Source organism: Nicrophorus vespilloides, unplaced genomic scaffold (genome assembly GCF_001412225.1).
Source record: "Nicrophorus vespilloides isolate i.1.1-1 unplaced genomic scaffold, Nicve_v1.0, whole genome shotgun sequence".
Lineage (NCBI taxonomy): Eukaryota > Metazoa > Arthropoda > Insecta > Coleoptera > Silphidae > Nicrophorus > Nicrophorus vespilloides.
This window is the reverse complement of record NW_017096334.1, coordinates 18,842-37,754: the sequence shown is the minus strand read 5'-3', so window position 1 is coordinate 37,754 and position 18,913 is coordinate 18,842. Positions and strand designations below refer to the sequence as shown.

Sequence of the window (18,913 nt, the reverse complement as noted above, 5' to 3'; positions counted from 1 at the left end):
TTTAAATCGTGATTCGATGAGTTCAAGGAATAAGTTTATCGAAAAAAATGAACTTATGTTCAAAAACTAAGGCTTCTAAATTTTTTTTAATTCATTAATTGAAGGAGGTATTGCATAAATACAGTTATAAAGAAAACATTCACCTTTTGATCGAAATCTGAGGTTTGATTTTTTTTTTAATTCGGGAACCGAAACATTTGAGTATTAATATTTAATAATATCTTTGTTACTTAAATTAAATCTTGCTATATACTTGGATTATGGATGAAATATAAAAATGATACTTTAATAGTAGAAATGTTTAAAATTCTGGAATTTTTTAACATTGCAGTTTTTTTTTTAATTTGGTCATTGAATCATTTGAACCTGAATTTTTTTTAATTCGGGATCAAAGGCGTTCGAAGAAACTGTTTATGGAAAAAAAAATTTAGTTCGAAAACTGAGGCTTTCGAGGTTTTTAAATTTTCTATATAAAAAACATTCAACTTTTGTTCGAAAACTGACGTTAATTTTTAAATTCGGAAACCGAAACATTTGAGATTTATTACTTCTTATTATTAAATCTTGCTATGTTTTTAGATTATGGATAAAATATAATTACTCTACTATTAAAAAACGTACGAAATTCTATTACCAAACCGAGGTTTTAAATTTTTTCAATTTGTTTATACTCTACATAATTTTTTCTCCTTATCATCAAAAAAAAATAATTTCTTTAACATCAAATATTTTACCACAGATAAATCTTCTTTTTTCGTCCATAAATATAACAAATAAGAGAACATGAAATTCATTTTACTTTCCCTGACGTCCCTTTTTTCTCTCCCTTGATAATCTCCCGAGAGTCGGGTGTTTTCTTATCAATGATGTATAGATCTGCGGTTAGGGCAACCGAGAGTCTGGTTTGAGGTTATTTTAAAAAAAGTCTTCAGTGAGTGCTGAAAATCTTTCTAGAGAACAAAAAAAACAACAAATGCTGCATTGTGGCTATGGTTACTTCCCTCTGGGAAATGTTACATCCGGATTTATTCAGTTACAGAAACAAGGACACAAGAAAAAACTTTATGGTTTTTAAAATACATACACCAAATTTTATTATTATTCCTTACATTTTATTGATTTAGAAATTCAAATTTATTTTGTAATAAGAATTAATATATAATATGAAAAAATATACCCATTTCAGATAAATAAATGAATAAATAGATTTATAGCAGCATAATTATTTTATAGTAATGATTGGGTAATTTATTAGAAAAAAGTACATTTTCATTCAGAAATGTAAAAATTCACACTTTTTTTAATTCAATTCGAAGTTATTGAATGATCAAATAATTTTTCTAAAGCAGTAAAGATTGAAAGAATATAACTTATTTTTTACAAATCTCAAGTAAACAAGCAAACAAATATTGTTTTTGTAATTGAAAGTTCAAATTAAAAAAAAAATAACTGTAATAAAATGCAATAAGCTTAGAATTAAATTTGTACATTTTTACCATAGGATAAACATATGATTGTCAAATTTGACGTGACGTTGTCAATTATTTGACATTAGATAGTGTTACCAACTGATATATTGAGTAACTAGATCAAATCATGATATAAATCAATCGTATGATTACATAATAAATCGTAAAGCCTAGTACAAGACAAAACAAAAAAATAATAGTTGTTTTCAATATAGTTGTACTGCAAATGTCAGTTGTGTGATACAATTATATAACATTAGTTTATTCGTGCATCATTCGTGTTGAAAACCAAAACTCAGTGAAATAAAGAAGGTAACTAAAAAAATTGTACATTTTTATATAGAAACATTTGAAGATTACATTTGAATTGTGCATTTTTTCCAAAAACAATTGTCACAAAATTGGGATTCTTATATTTTCAAATAATTTTTATGCAAAAATGATTAATTTACTTAGGATTATTTCTATAATACATGAAAATCTATTTTATTAAGTATTTTTATAGAAGTTTTTTTTTATTTATTTAAGAAAGAAAAAGTATAATAATTAGTTATTATACTTTTAGTTAATCTGTTACACCAGACAGTTGTGTTACATTATACAATTCAGTTTCTAATGTGAATGTGTTACAAATCAATTAAATTGAATGACAACGATTACGATTTCACTATTGAACTCATCAATCTCTGTTTTCCTGTTCTCATCTATAGGATAATTATGTAATTGTAACTGAACTATTTGATTTAAACCTAATTATTCTAAATATTTGAGAATTAATAGTTTAATTACAATACTTGTGTTTCAAAAATGTATCAATAAAACATTTTGATTGTTTCTTATATACTTAAAGTCTAAATTAAAAATTAATTGATGGACGAATGCGTATGTAAATGTAAGAGCAATTAGGTAAATCACTGTGATAAAGTATTTTTGTATAGTTGTTGAATGGAAATGGTAAATCTATAATTAATTGATTTAATTGCCAATTAATTTTATTAAGCTTTTCAAGTACACGAGCAATTGAAACATTTGTATGTTTCATTCACAAATTATTTAAGTCGAAACGGACAGGTTTGAAATTATTTGTAATAATAAATTAGCCCGAAACGCTAAAGATCGGTTTTCATACTTCATTATTTTGACGTGAAATAATCGTAGAATGATTAATTTTTTTTAAAAAGAAAATGTAAAGTAAATTAGAAAAATGTACGTAAAGTTGCATTTTTTTAAACTGTAAATTATAGTTTTTTTATATTAAATTGTTATATATTTTATAAATTTATTATGAAATTATTAAGAGGTATAAATATACTAAATTTTAAAAAGTTTACTAAATATTAAATTTCTTTTAAACTAAAGATATTTAAGACTCTTCGAAGTGCATTGACCTATTTGCATCGATACTTGTAAATAGTGGATGTAACTTTTTTTTTGATGTTACTCATATTTCCATGCTTTCTGTCCAATAGGAAAGAAGTTCAACGTCGTTGGGAGTAAAGTCGTCGACTGTTTTATTCGTCGGTCCCCAGGACGACGTTAGGACGACGACTGCTATACAGCCGACCAGGGATCAACTCCCGACAAACTCAAACTATTATCTTACAACAAGAAAGGATGCAACCGAATCAACAACGAGCAGCGATAAATTCGTTGCAACCGAATGTCCCAATTGCACATGGATTGCCGCTGTATCGAATACAACAGTTGCTGCCGTCTCCTCCACATCCATGACCTCCGAATCGATAAGTAATAATAGCTTGATAGTAAATTGTAGATCAGTTATAAAATGGTTGATGTCTGTAATTAACTTAGTTTGGTAGTTGTTTGTAATTACCTTTGATTTATATTAAGCTATTTTCTGTGTAAATTAACATTTACACCTTTAACCCTTTGAAACACTAGAAATTCCTAAATTGCTAGACCCAACAAATTTATAGACAACTGAATCTACATCTGATGGTATGAACTATCAAAATTTATCCCTTGACATATTAGTCAAATTAATTGGTAATTCCTCTGTCCTGGATATTTCCTAGAAAATTATAATTTGCGAATAAGCGGCGTATATATCCGCCCAACTTTTTGTATAGTAAACTATGTTAGTTCTACGGAGGTTTAGTTTCTGATCGCACACATCAAAGGGATCAAGTATACGATAAACATACTGCGTCAAATTGAAAATATTTTAAGTTTTTCAATGAGGTATTTTACAATTAACTAATACATTTAAAGTCATGTTTTTTTTACCAATTATTATATAATCGTTTGAATAATGCCTCCACATTAGGTCTTGTATATTATCTAGTGTAGTTTGTATTAGTGTATTAGACTATACAAGATATTTACTTCGGATATTTACTATAAAAATATACTTCAAAGGTACCTTTTCAGCTTCTTTATCCTGAAGACAGATTGCTGTAATAATATATAAAACATTGGACGTAGTGTAGTTGTACCTCTATATATAACTTTTACAATTATACATGAAAATGAAAAAAAAAGGTTTTCGGTTTTTACCTGAAGAAAGTTATTTTCATAGTTATGATAATGATAATCAGGTTAGGAGAGAGATCAATTGTTAAATTTGAAAGAATTAATAAACCTTATGGCTGTTGGCCTTTTGTAAGAAAACTATGTAACAAATTTTTATATTAATGAAGCTAGTAATATTACCAAATTTAAAATATTAAGTAATACACCAATTTTTTAACTGAAATACAATAATAATGTTTTAAGGTTTCTGACTATTGACAAATTTATTGTTACCTGAAGGCATTGTATTTTCAAATATATATATTAAGTTTAAAATAATATAACGTTTTATAACTGGTCTATAGAGATTTTTTGTTTAATAATTTGAATAAAACTGAGATAATTCTTGTTATTTTGTAGGTGAAGAGCAAACTGAGACAATTGAAAATACAACGTCTTATGCAAATACTAGTATCAGTGATGACGAAAGGACGAATTCCTCCCTGAAGGTACCGGAGTTTCCTTGGCCCGTGAAAAGGGAGGCCGTCGTCGAGGGTGATATCGTGCTCGGGGGTTTAATGATGGTCCACGAGCGTGAGGATTCCGTGACCTGTGGTCCTATAATGCCTCAGGGCGGTATACAAGCCCTCGAGGCTATGCTCTACACCCTGGACATGCTGAACGAGGGTTCGGATCAGCTGCTGCCCAACGTCACGCTCGGCGCCCACATCCTTGATGACTGCGATAAGGACACCTACGGCCTCGAGATGGCAGTCGACTTCATTAAAGGTTAGTTTAATTAATTACGCAGATAGTTTCATTAATCCTAGCTTAATCTTAATATCAATTATGGTATGGAACGAGGATTCATTTAGTGTTATCGTTTCGATACCTGACCTCTGCATTATACTAATTCCGTTTAATCATACTACGAATTATATAATAACACTTCATAAATTACATTATAATACTCTTACGATTATAGATATGATTTAAAGACATGAACTAATAATTTTTATAGAGATATTACCATATTTATGGTATTTCTAAACAAGAATTGTACTAAAAATATTGACTTTAATTCTATTTTTCATTTTCAATAACTATATTATTGAAGATGAAAAACAAATGCACTAAATATTAATTTGTTTCTCTTTTAGAAAGATCTGATTGGTAATTAGTCTTTCAGTATTTTTAAATTAAAAATATACAAGTAAAAATGCATTATAGTAAATATCACAAAATGTGGAATTTCATTAAATTGTTTGTACTCATATTGAGTATAGGTCTCAGATATCCTCCTCCTACACCTTCATCTCCTACTTTTTAGAGCGTTGTACATCTGCTTCATCTTTGGTTTCTTTTTGTCTTTTTCAACTTTGGTTATGTTTTTGTTATTCGGCTTCAGAATAACGGATGAAGAAGATGCATTTGTCCTGGCAATACGTTTTGTTTTTTTCAACCTCGGTTAAGTTGTTGTTATTCGTCTTCAAAGCAACAGATGAAGATGCATTTGTCCTGGCGATACGCTTCGGCTACGTTGGGGCATAATTTTTCACTTCTGGCAGGACTATTTTTCCTTCTGCATTAGTTTTTGAGGTTCCTCTTCGCTCCAATATAAAGTTATATAGTTCTCTGAGAAATCTGGGGGTGCTAAAATCATCACAGCCAGCTCTAAAGTCGTCAATGTATTTTAGGAATTTTTCCCTATAGTTTTATTACTGGTTAATATTGGGGGCAATAAAATAGGAACGAAAAAGAAAAGGATAGTTTTATTGCAGGTACATTATATATTATAAATTCAAAATCAGTTTCAAGAAGTAAGAATTAAACTAATATATAATTATAATTAAAATTTAACATTAACTAATTAATGTTTTCTAATTATTATGAATTTTGTCATTGATTATTATCAATTTTTTTTTTTGGAATTGATTGCTTTTATCCCGAAAATTTTTATGAGCTTCAGTTAACAATTTTTCAATAATTAGTTAGTCAATTAATTAATTTAGCGTGAACTTTCTATTAGGCGGAATGTTCCACACTTATATATGTAAAGTTTAAAATTTCAAATCAATCTAAGAAATAAAATATGTTCCTATATAAGATTTATTTATTTGTTTAAAGAAAACTTTAGAACATTTTTATTCAGTAAATTCAAGAAATAATAAAAGTAATAAACTATTAATTTATCTGCAAAATATAATATAATAACATTGTTACAAATGAATTTCTGAATAGTTACTTTTAATTCCATAAAAAATTAAAATAATTATATCATGAACTGAATCAGATTAAATTCATAATTTTTGTTTTCGTTATAATAATAAGAGATTTATTTTCCTAAATAGAAAAGTAATTTAACTTTACTGTATGTAAAATTTCATGTTGGTAAATTTTAACTTTTAGCATGTTTTAATATAATATAATTATTGCTAAATGTGACGTGTAAACTTTTATGAAAGTAATTTAAATTAGGCGTACGTTGCGTGGGCAGTATCAGCAATACGTCTTCTTTATGTATGGAAGCGCTGTAACCTTGGGGAGTTTATTAAATGTATGTAGGAGTAATTTGGAAAGGCAGTGCAAACATTTGCCGAAGATACTTTAATTTAAATTACAATTTTTGTTGCTCCAACATCATCATTATCATCATCATTCATAAAATAAACTTTAATACGTACAACATCTCGCACTTATATTGTGTAAGATCGTAATTGGATTTACGATAAAAAAATAATGTAATTAACGACATAAATAATTTTATTACATGATGTAAAATTAAATTTTGTTTTTATTTTTTTCTTTAACTATAATAAATAATATAAAAATCAATATGATAACACATATAAAAATGCTTCGATTAGTGCGGATTCACTATAATTCGGTTTGAATATTTCAAAACAAACAAAATTTTAAATAAATTCGAATAAAATAGTACAAACTATTATATTTTATAAATAAATTCATCATTTCTTCTCAGGCAAGTCTCTTTTTGTGCGGTTTCCAAGTACTCCATTAGTCTGGTTTGAGTCCTTTTTTATAACTTTATTAAAAAAAGGAAACAATATAACAAATATAAGAAAGCCTCGATCAGGACGGGTTTACAATAGTACGGTTTGAAAATTTCATAAGAAATTAATTTTTAAATACATACAAGTAATTAGTTCAGAAAATTAGATTTTATTTATAAATGATCATTTAAACAAGACAAGTTCCAAGTTTAAAAGTCCTCAATTAGTCGAGTTTCAATCATTCTGCGATATTAGCAGAACCGCACTATGCAAGGTATTGATGTAGTTTGATATACATTTGTGGTATATATCGTCGACTTTGGTATATATCGTCAAGTTTTACAATAAATTGGTTTTAATATAGGCGTATACACATTACACTACACATTTTTAAATTTAAAAATAAAATTTTATTTTAGCACAAAAAAAACTAAAAGACTTTCAAATTTGAAGCATAAAATTAAACTAAATATAAAGAAAATATTTCCACATAGGTTAATGTACAATATTGAGGATTTACTACAAAAAAACAAACTAAATTTAATACTTTTGTATGCTTCTATGCAAAATACTATTGAAAACTTAATTTTATCTTAATTCAATTTATATAGTGGTGTTTACATATTTCAGTATAATCAGTCACAAATGTTTATGTTCTCTATAATCCAGTATAATTTAATCTAATTAATTAATCTTTTAATCTATTATGAAACAAATTTTCCTAAGTTGTTGTGTACGTTCCATTAGATATTTTGTTGCAAATTTACTAGTGACTTTTATTATTTACATCGATATTCTTTAACTAACATTTACATGTTAGTTATATTTTGTTCATTCAAATCTCAAATAATGTTTTTTTATCGTTTTTTTTTAACTAATGGTGGTCTTCACTATGCCAGAAAACGTATTTTGAAATTTGCACATCTTATTAATTTGTAAGAAATGTATGGTTTTATAAAGTATAGTGTGGATGCACCTTTTATGTAATATTTTAATGAATACTTTGCATAATCTTAATTAGTATCAGACACGAAACTTGAAATTTACGTGTAAGTTAGACATGTTGATAACGCCTACAGCGTTTCTTATACAACAGCTGTTGCATGTATAACATATGTTTACATGTATATTGAATTACCAGTGGAGCTATCGCAGTGTGACGCGAATGTTTTATACAAATTAATTTTAGTTTAATTAAGGAAACTGTAATTACGGGTTTTAACGCGCCACCCCTACTCGGGAGTTAATTTAAAGACGTCGCTCGCTTTTCCAGGTCGGAAGGTAAATCGCGGATCCGATGAGAATTTAACAACTAGATAAATGCTCGTCTGATGATTACAGCAATGAGAAATTAGTTGTATTAAGGTGATGTAACAAAATGTCAAAAACTTGCTTGATTTGTGGTGCGTTGCCTTCTGTAAACCGCAAACTAATTTATCAAGTTTATGTAACTATAAATAAACCTGTTAGTGTAAATGTTCACTTAACGTACATCATTTAAATCTAAGTTTTATATTATTTATATGATTATCCAATCAAAGGAACGTACATATATTCGAACGAACGTACGTATTGCCGGCATTGATTAGTAAACAATTATTAACATTATGATCTTAATGAAATATGAAGTTTATTTGAAAATTGTATCTTCGAATGAACAATATGTGAATGATTCGCTTAGCGTACAACTATGGTGTACTTTATAAGTCAATTTCTCGACTTTACATAACTATAAATCACTTAACATATATGAAAGAAGAACCAATTCACTTATCGTGCAACATTATGCATCATGTATCATTATACAAGGTTCTCTGACCGATGTAACGTACAAACGTTCAATGGTATCTGTCCAACTACTTCGCGTGTGTACGATTCATTCATTCACTCATTCATTTAGAAAATATAAAAGAACATTACGATTTGAAATCAGATTGGAAAGTGACAATATTCTATGTTCATTTATCAGCTTTACATAACAATAAACAAAACTTTTAACACAGATGAAACCATAGTTAATTTTACTTAACGTACTGCATTTGAATGTTTATTCAAAAACAAATTTGGTACTAATGGTGACAATTGGACTACTTTTAGGAATCATTTTAGATACAACAATTTAGACCGCTTAAACACATTTGATATTTAGTTGTTCAATTAACGTACATCGTTTTAAGAAACTTTCAATAATATTTTCTTGATTATTTAAAGCTCTAAGAACAGTCATACAAATATTACCTTAAAATCAATATACTATTGCTGTCTGACGGCTATGTGTACGTACGTGTGAGTGACTTGTACTTAGGTGCGAACGACACGTACGTATGCGCAAACAAGAAGATATAACCATCCCAAATGAACAATAGATATTAAATAATCCCCGAATTTACAGTATTTGATATATAATATAAAATCCTACTATTATTTGATTAAATTTATGAACAAAAAAACAGCTTGAGATGCTAACGGCGATTATCGTGTAATTCTTGTACGCATATTGTATAACCAAGTAATTCACGTCAAAGTTTGTGTCGGTGCCATTATTCGGCTTTCAGCGCTCTAAATATGTTTATGTCCGATATGAAAACAGCTTTAATGAATGTATACGTTCGCATAGTGCAATAATTAAAAGTAACGACGCCGTCGCCTGTCGCTAATCGAACTTTTCTCATTAGTTTTTGCATCGAATGTGCAATAATGAACGCAACAACAAATGCGGACACTTTAAATTGTATTTCACTCCTGACGTTATTATTTATTGTGACGTGGTGGCACAGTGCAAATTATAGAAATCCACGGAAAAATAATTAAATTCTGAACAAAACATTGCGAATTTATAACTAAAGCGTGTTTTAATAATTTTAATTGCATGTGTGAAAACAATTTGAAAACACTAATTATTTCATTAATTAATTTATTTGGTTTGCATTTCACACTTTAATACAAGCAATTATTTGCTTAATTCTTTTAACATATTTTTTGTTATATATATTTTTCTATTCTACATAACTAGTTCTATTGTTCAAATATTTAAAGTTAACAAAAAAAATAAATTGCTTAGAAAACATGTGTTCGAAACAAATTGTAAATTGTTCGCTTAACGTACAACAGTTTTTTATAGTCATTTTTTTCTTAACGTACAACATTTTAAGATTCATTTAATAACAGGTGCACGTATTATGCTTTTCATACCGAAACAACGTACAAATTTTCGTATCAATGGAGATAGTTAGACTAGTTTTAGCATTGATTTTAGACACAACGAATAACAGTGTGATCTGACTAAGAAAAATGAAATAACAAGATTATTTAAAAAGTGTACGTTCGTATGAATGATGACTATGAAATCATAAAAGATTCAACAATTTTGCATGAATTACGTTAAATTCTCAATACTATATTCATGTTATTAATATACTAATATTTGTTGAACAAAATAATTAAGTTATTATATAAATACATATAAATATACCAACTAAATTCAAGATTGAAATATATAATTGAAATATGGATTTTACAATTAATGAAATAACAAACTTAATTAAAAAGTGTACGTATGAATGATAAGAAACATGAGTACTATGAAATTATAGATGATTCACTTACGTACACACTCACAAGCATACAACAAATTTTCATGAATTTTCTTGAATTCTCAACACTGTCATTAATCTATTAATATTTATTGAACAAAATAATTAAGTTATTACAAATTTATCAAAAATGTTGAAAATTGAAATATATACTTGAAATATATTTTCGTTTTATTTTTTAATAGAAAATTTTGACATCAATGTTCATCAAGTATTTAAAGTCAATTGTTGATTGGATATCGATATAATTTTTTTTATTGTTTTTGTGCGGTTTGTGTATTAAAAAAACAATTATTCAGTTCTATATAATTGCATATAAATTCCGCGCATCGCTTTGCATATGTTTCGAGTCAGCATATTGAAAATATAAATTGAAATACACGCAAATGCAGACAACATTGTATATATATTATACACCAAAAAATAAAGCATTTATGTAATATATGCGCAAATCGTTATGAACGTTGGTATTTCGTAAAAAAAAAACGAACGAATAAAAAAATGGGCATACGCATCGAAAACAACGTGAAATTATAAACTCGTTTATAATTGGATGCACATGTAGAGAATATCCGATAAAAGTTTAATATTTTCATCGGAAAATTGAATATTCTATTAATTTTGTGTTGCAGAGTTTACGTATGCACATAACTTAGTGTTTTTCAATCTGAATATTTATTTATTTACACAGAATTATATAAGAAATTAAACGTTAAAATTATTTAATAAAAATAGAAAACTAATAAAATTTGATGTATAAAATTGTTGAAAGTTGTTTAAAGAATAATTTAATAATAATAACATAAGTAAAAAAATATTTTCTTACAAAATTTTCATACATGAAATTTTTGTAAAATTTCATGTATGGATTTACACGTCGTAAAAATAACATTTATTTTCAATTTTCCAACATTGCATTTTCCTACACCCAATTCCCTTACATCGGTGATCCTCGCTGCAGGAAGGCAAAAAGTTGTACGTACTTTTTTTTCTGTTCATCAGTTTTTTTTGTCCCTATCTTTTGTCCCTTGGTTTTCGTTCGGTCCTTTTTTATCCACTCGCGCCAGATCGTATTTCCATCCTTTTCCCTAAGCTTATTTATTGCCGAAAACACTTACTCTCTGTTTGTGTATTCGGGGGATGGAAACCTCGTCACGTTTATCTACTGCTCCCCCAAACGTGTAAAAATATATTTTATAAATGGGCGATATTCAATATATATGCTTAGAATATGTATTTCGCAGATACAATTCTGATTGAAGAAAAACGATAACCTTCATCTCGTAAATCCAACGATGTCTTCTACATTATTATATAAGTTGTATCGATATCAAAGAAATGAACCTTTTTTTTTATATATATTTATTATAGTAAAATAACAATTCAATTTATATTATAAAAAAAATTGCTATAATTTTACAGAAATGCATAAATAAAATTAAATACTTTTTCACTAATTACTTAGTATATTTACTTGAAATAAAACAATATGCAAATTACTACTGTAGCCTTTACATAAGATCAAATTAGTCTTCGTATTCATTAATTTATGTATATTAGAAATTATTCAATATTTTTACAATAACTTGATAATAAAATGTTATTACTATAGAAAGACGTTTTTTTTATGTAAGATATATATTTTGTGTAAATATAATCTGTAACTACTATGGACAAATATATAAAATACAACTACTAATTGAGGGTCAAAATGACCCCTTTTATTAAATTCGAAAAAAAATACATCAAATTATTTAGACATGTGACTGCTTATCTCCTGGAATAGCTTGAACCTTCACAATTAAATTATAATAGAATACCAATGAAAACAAATATCAGTCATTCTGACTCATTCGCAATTATGATTTTTTTTTATATTTAAAATTCTGATTAATTGTTTTATAGTGTAATCAAGCATTTACTGTAATTATAAACTTCATTAATTATAACTTCTGATACAGAATTTCAACCGCTACACTCGGTTATTGTGTGTACTAATTAAATTAAGTTTGGTGTTACTATTGATACAATGGAAAACAATGGAAAATAGTTTAAAACAAAATAATTACCTGCTGTGAATCAAATCAATTTCTTTTGTTTTGTACCTTTATTCAAATCTATTAAATAGAGTAATAATATTTTCAAATCAGTTTACAAATTTACTTCTAAAATTTACAGATAAATATACTGGAAAATATGTTGTCTTCAAAATTATATTTCAAGCTTTTCTCATTTCTGAAGTGCTTCTTCATACTTTGTTGAGTGTCATCATAAATATACGCAATCACCGCAAAAGTGGCATTTCCTGGCGCCCTTATCCATCCAAGACTTGTTATCCTACCCACATCGAAATCACGCCAACCATTTTTTTATTCGCCTTGAGTTGTGTTATGTGTACAAACCACGATCAGCAACCCTCTTCTTATAGTCTATAAATTAGCACCCTCTTTTTTGTTTAAACCGGAAATTATATAGAAAAAAATAGTTCGAAATTTAGGACTTTATTAAATTCACATTTTGTATCACAAATAAAGGAAGTTTTGTGTCAAATTAACTAATGTAAATAAGTATGAATTACTTTTTAAATACTTTATACGAAAAGAGGTATTGTATTAAACTAAATATTTGGAAAATTTAAGCATTTTTTTTATTACATAAATGTTTTAAAATAAAATTTCTTATATAATTATATTTATTTAAAAAAAATGAATTTTGATGATAATTATCACAAATTATATTTGGAAAAACATTGAGAAGTTACAAATCAATTATATAAATGTAAAACCATTAAATTTATATTTTGTATAACAAAGATGAGGTGTTTCAAATATGATGAGTAATGTAAATGTAAGAAAAATTAAATGAAATTAAGGATTAGATTTTCGTTTTCAAATGTCTATAAATATAAGATTTATATCAAAGTCGTATAGTCAATATTTATGTCTAATTGTTGCCATAAATATTATTATACAAAATTCATTTTTTGGGAGGTGTTGTATCCGACTAACAAATTAATTTACATTTTACAGAAAAAATAATGATTGGAAGTACAATTCACCTTAAATAATAGTAGTTATTTAACAAAATATAATTATAATTTACAAGGATTTTAAAATAAAATTGTATACTTTTTTGAATTCAACCTTGAACTTTGATACAGCTGCATACATTTTAGATTGGACGTCTCTTTCGCATGCAGTTACGTAATGCAGGTCCGTGCGACGTTCCCGTATAATTAAATAAATTACCAGTTTGCTTTCAGTTGCTCGAACGGGGGAGCAAGTTTTCAGCGTCCCGCGAAACTTTTCAGAACTTTATTCCTAGTTATTCCCTTGTCGCCTTGGTTACGCTCCTGTGTCATGAATACAAAATATGTGTAATAATTATTTCGATCACCTTAAAATGTAAATCGCTCTCACCTCCTCCCCGCTCACCTCCTTTCTTACGTTAGTCTGCTGCAGCCTTTGGCGTTTATTAATTCCCTTGAATCGATTTCATAATCATATTCCTTACAGAACTTATTTGCGTTTTGCAATGCAATGTACATGAAAATAAAAGATAAATTTATATATTATTATTATATTGGAGAAGGGAATTGGATGGTTGAAAATTTTTAGTGCAGTGGCCATAACAAACCTTACTTGAATATCAATGAGTGCACATTTTAAGGATTATATACACAGGGTAGTGGATGTTGGGGAGAGAGGAGAAGGCCGGCAAGGAAATTATGTATTCCTCTCGAGCTGCAAATAAAAAGCATTATGAAATAAAACGCCTGATAAGCGAAAGCCGTTTTGCATAATTGAGAATTTCAAACTGGCCCCGTTCGACAGACGAATTAAACTTGTATGCTGATGGGGGCGACAAAAAATTTGGTAATTAAATGACGACCCGAAAAATTACCGCTAAAAAGAAATAAAAAACAGAATTTTGATGGGATTATTAATTTATAGATTTAATTTTAATTCGTTAGATGTATTATTTATGTAAATTTTCATTTAGGTAAAATTTTAGGCATAAATAAATTTCGATGATCTAGTTTTTAAATATATTAATTATTTTTTGTAAATGACTATTAGCTACAGTATTTCCACTACTAATAGAGCTAATATTCATTTAACGTACAATTTTGAATGTACATTAGATTTAACGTACGTATGACTTAACTTACATAAAATGATATTAATCATATGAACAGAGTATTCCCTATACCTACTTAACTCATCTATACAAGTTATTTTCAGACGTTTTCTGCTTTGCTTTAAAATAGTTTTGAGGAATAAATAAATTACATTACATGACTGTATGATTCTATTAATGTACAGGTAGAAATGTATTTCCACTACTAATATAGATAATGTTCAGTTAACGTACAATTTTGGATGTACGTTATATCGAACTAACGTACATATGACTTTACTAACAAGCAAAATACAATCAATATAATTATTTTTAATTTTGCACAAAGTATTCTCTATAAATATTCCGATAAATTATATAAATATGTTCAATTTTATTCTCAAGATCAATAGTTCAAACTAACAATCGAATATTCTATCAGGACAAAGGCTAATAACTTATTAATACTACATCTGTATACGTGACTAGTCGATTTGGACAAGCATTGTATTAAGGGCAAACATGACTGAAATCATATTTACACAGGACAATTTGAGGGACAGATTTTGTACAACCGTGAAAACTGTTGATCCAATATGAGTAAGCATAATGAAAACAAATGCTTACAAGATTATATAATAATAGTAGATAATAATTATATTTGTTGCAACTATTATTTAATTATATAAAAAGAGTTATAAACAAAACTTATATAATACAAAAAAAAAAATATTGTAGATGACAATACATACTATATACTAGTGTTTATTAACCATTTCTATTTGTATTTATGGCTATATATATTTCATAAATTCCCGTTTAATATTGTAAAGAAAATATTTTGTTTCATAACACAAAATATTTTATACGTATAATTTCAAATCCGCAATTGTGAATTGTTTGTCTGTATTTTGTAAATTTTCTCTTGTTTTTTATTTTCTTCTTCTTGAATAATTTATTTGATTCAATTCACTCGTCGCGTCGCCTGTAATCAAGAAAAGTTTCTCTTTTCGACAGAGGGAAAAAAAAGCGAATGAGAGAAATTTCGTAAGTAAATTTTTCTTGAAAAACTACATTAGAGGGACATAAGAAATGCGACACAATTTGTTTACTCGGAGGACCACAAGGTGCCTCCTAACAGACACATCTTCAGTTTTTTTTATCTCTCTTCCTTGCTTTCCGTCGGATACCTTTTTTTTACTTACTTTACGAGCGAAAAAGCACAGTGAGAGGAATAAACGAGGCAAAAGGAGGGATTCCAAGATTTAGCAATTTTCAGGGAATTCACATGGCGGCATTTATTTAGCCCCAAGGAAGGTAGAGATGAAATTGAGGAGGAAGGATGTTTTGAGAAGAAAAAATTGTGTGGAATTGTAACATATTAAGGTAATAACGGGATTTGGCTTGAATCAGTGAGAATTACGGTAGGATTAACATTGCGATTCCTGTGTTATCAACATATGCTCCATAAATCACGATTTCCTGGATTAATGGTCTAATGCATCGTACCCCTTTTGAGGCATTGAGCTGTCCGTGCAACATCTAAATTTAGTTATAAATCACTTAGTTTCAGTAAAAATTGAAATTATACAATGTAAAATTTACAAAGTATCTATTTCATACGAAAAACGACTTCCAGAATAATGCATTTTTGCTAATAAGAAATTATTATATAAAAAAAATTTCTGGTCCTTTCTGCCCTCACTTTATTATCTCTTTGAGTCCTACTAGTATCATGACTCAACCACATTTTTAATAATTTATATTGTAAAAGTCTTATAGGTATTTTACTAAAACCACACTCTTATACAATATATGAGTTTGCATACAATCGTTTTCGGCGGATATATCCGCCCTATTTTTTATACAAATCTCTAGTCTTCTTCAGATAGAGCCGTTGAAATTACGACCTTGAATTTTTTTAAATAAGTGTTGTAATTTGTTTTGGAGAAGGATTAATTATAGTTGACGTTCCTTTGTAGACTCAATAAGTAATTCATGCGATTATTCCACATGAGTTTACTTTATCATTCAAATGTAATTCATATTTTCCCCAATTTCAAAGAACCTCTCGGCTTTAATTTCTTTAAGAAATCCTTTGTTAAAAACAATCAAAATTACACAACGATATGGAAATAATTTGATAGATAAAGACAATGATTTAAGTCAAGATTTATAAGATTTACATCACTTATTTTATTTATAAAATTTGTCTTACATTGTTTCATAGAAAATTTAATAATTTTATTATAAGAATGAGTAAACTTAATTAATTTATTTTTACACAAAATATAGAAAATAAACAAACACATATGGGTAATTCTAATTAGTTATCAATTTTACTAAAATCGCTCATTTTTTAATTTCTTATAATAAATGTATAAAATGTTTTTTTTTATGAATCTAGAAATAAACATACTCTGTTAATACTTTCTTATATCTAAGAGATATTGATCTTAAACTACTTCAACAAATTGGGTTTATAATAAATAGTCTACTTAGTAGGTTGTTCAAGTTATGCTTTTGATATATAGTTGCTCATCAGTGTTGACAATGCATCAATCTTACATATGATAGTCACCAGTAACTTTGAAACATTTCCTTAGTAGAAAGAACCCTTCCAGCGATTTGCGGCATTAGACTTCCTAATAATCCTCCATCTAAGTCATCTCGAAAAAGCTTGTATAGATCAAAACTATATTGATCTGTATTCTCAGGTTTTCTGTCTTACTGTTTTCTTTCAAACAATCCAAGTTTGATTCTCAATACATTCTCTGTTATTCCAATATAAAAAAAATATAATTTAATATTTACATTTTCGTCACATTATAAATATATATTATATTAGTAGATAAATCATACATATTAAGTTTATGTCTATAAAAAAAGAAGAACATAAAATGTACAAATATTTTATTTTCTTATATATCTTATAAATCAATAGTATAATTATTCATATTTGAGATTATTATAAATATAATTTCATTAAAATCTTTGGAAAATTTTGAACATATTATATAACTATCATTAACCTCACATCAACTGTATACTTTCTAACTAATATATCAAAAAACTGAAATATAATTATATTTTATTCGTTAATATCAAAGATATCTTTAAGCTTTGTATGTAATTTCGTATATGCTTCAGTATCTTCAAATTCACTGGTCTGTACAAAGAGAAATATTTAGTAATTAAAGTATTCGACATTTTTATAAATTTTAGTAGTTTATACTTTTATGCTCAGAAATAGTTTATTTTTCAGAAACGTTAAAATATTAATCAAATAATCTTAATTTAGAAGATTTAGTAACAAAAAACCTTATTCTCAGACTAATCTTTATTATTATGCAAAAATACTGTATGTTATCATACTATATATACATTAATTCGTAAACTTTATTGATAAGTGATAATATTTTCTAAAATATGCTAATTTTATAATAAGATATTTTATTGCATCTAAAACATCTTAAATTATGAGAATTTCCTAAGCCTTTTCCCTTGACACCATAATTGTTTCCTATTTCCTCTTAAACTTGGCCTTTCTTTTGATACATAGTAAACCTTTTCTTCCTAGCTGTATCCAAACATCACGATACCGCACCCAAAAAAAAAACCGTATCACTGAGAGCATTGTAATATTTCCTGCTTAGTGTAAAATCCGATACAGAGCACAGATTATAAAGCTTCGGCGACGGCGCCGGTTGAATGTAAAGATTTGGTCGTCGGCAACGTATCCCCAATGGACGATGAAAGTGGGGGGAATTCCCTTCGGGTCGTTACGAAGTGATAAAGTTAAAAACGTCCCGTTTCATGCGTTGCTGCTGCGAAACTCTTTTTTATTATATAAAAATATATACGTCGGCAGCAAAACAACAGGACATTATTTACATATTATTATTGTAACTGCTGAAAGCTCGTAACATTATTGTTAAGCATTACGCCTCTCTAAACCTCGCACTGTTTGCAAAAGCTCCGATCTCTCCTCCCTATAACATTTACATACCATATCCTATTGTAATGTATTTCATATGTACATAAATGATCATACATTTCATGTTTTTTTTTTTACATATTTTCAACGATACTATATGAAGATACATACAGAAAATTACAGGCAAATATGTGTTTGTTTGATTTTGTCCCAATATTATTATGTGAAATGTCCTAGAATATACAGAATATATATATATATATAGACCTCGTTCGGGTCTACTCAAAACATAAAAATGATCTAAATTTA

The 18,913-nt window shown here is 27.5% G+C and overlaps 1 protein-coding gene across 1 annotated transcript in view; it reads left to right on the top strand.

Annotated features, from left to right (window-relative positions):
* The window catches only part of LOC108556699 (uncharacterized protein DDB_G0286591-like), a 61,259-nt gene extending 56,524 nt beyond the window's left edge, over positions 1 to 4,735 (top strand). The window contains exons 5-6 of the mRNA XM_017912908.1: positions 2,939 to 3,215; positions 4,362 to 4,735. Of these exons, the coding sequence (XP_017768397.1) occupies positions 2,939 to 3,215; positions 4,362 to 4,735 (651 nt within the window). The remainder of the gene's footprint in view (positions 1 to 2,938; positions 3,216 to 4,361) is intronic.
* Positions 4,736 to 18,913: the final 14,178 nt, after the last annotated feature.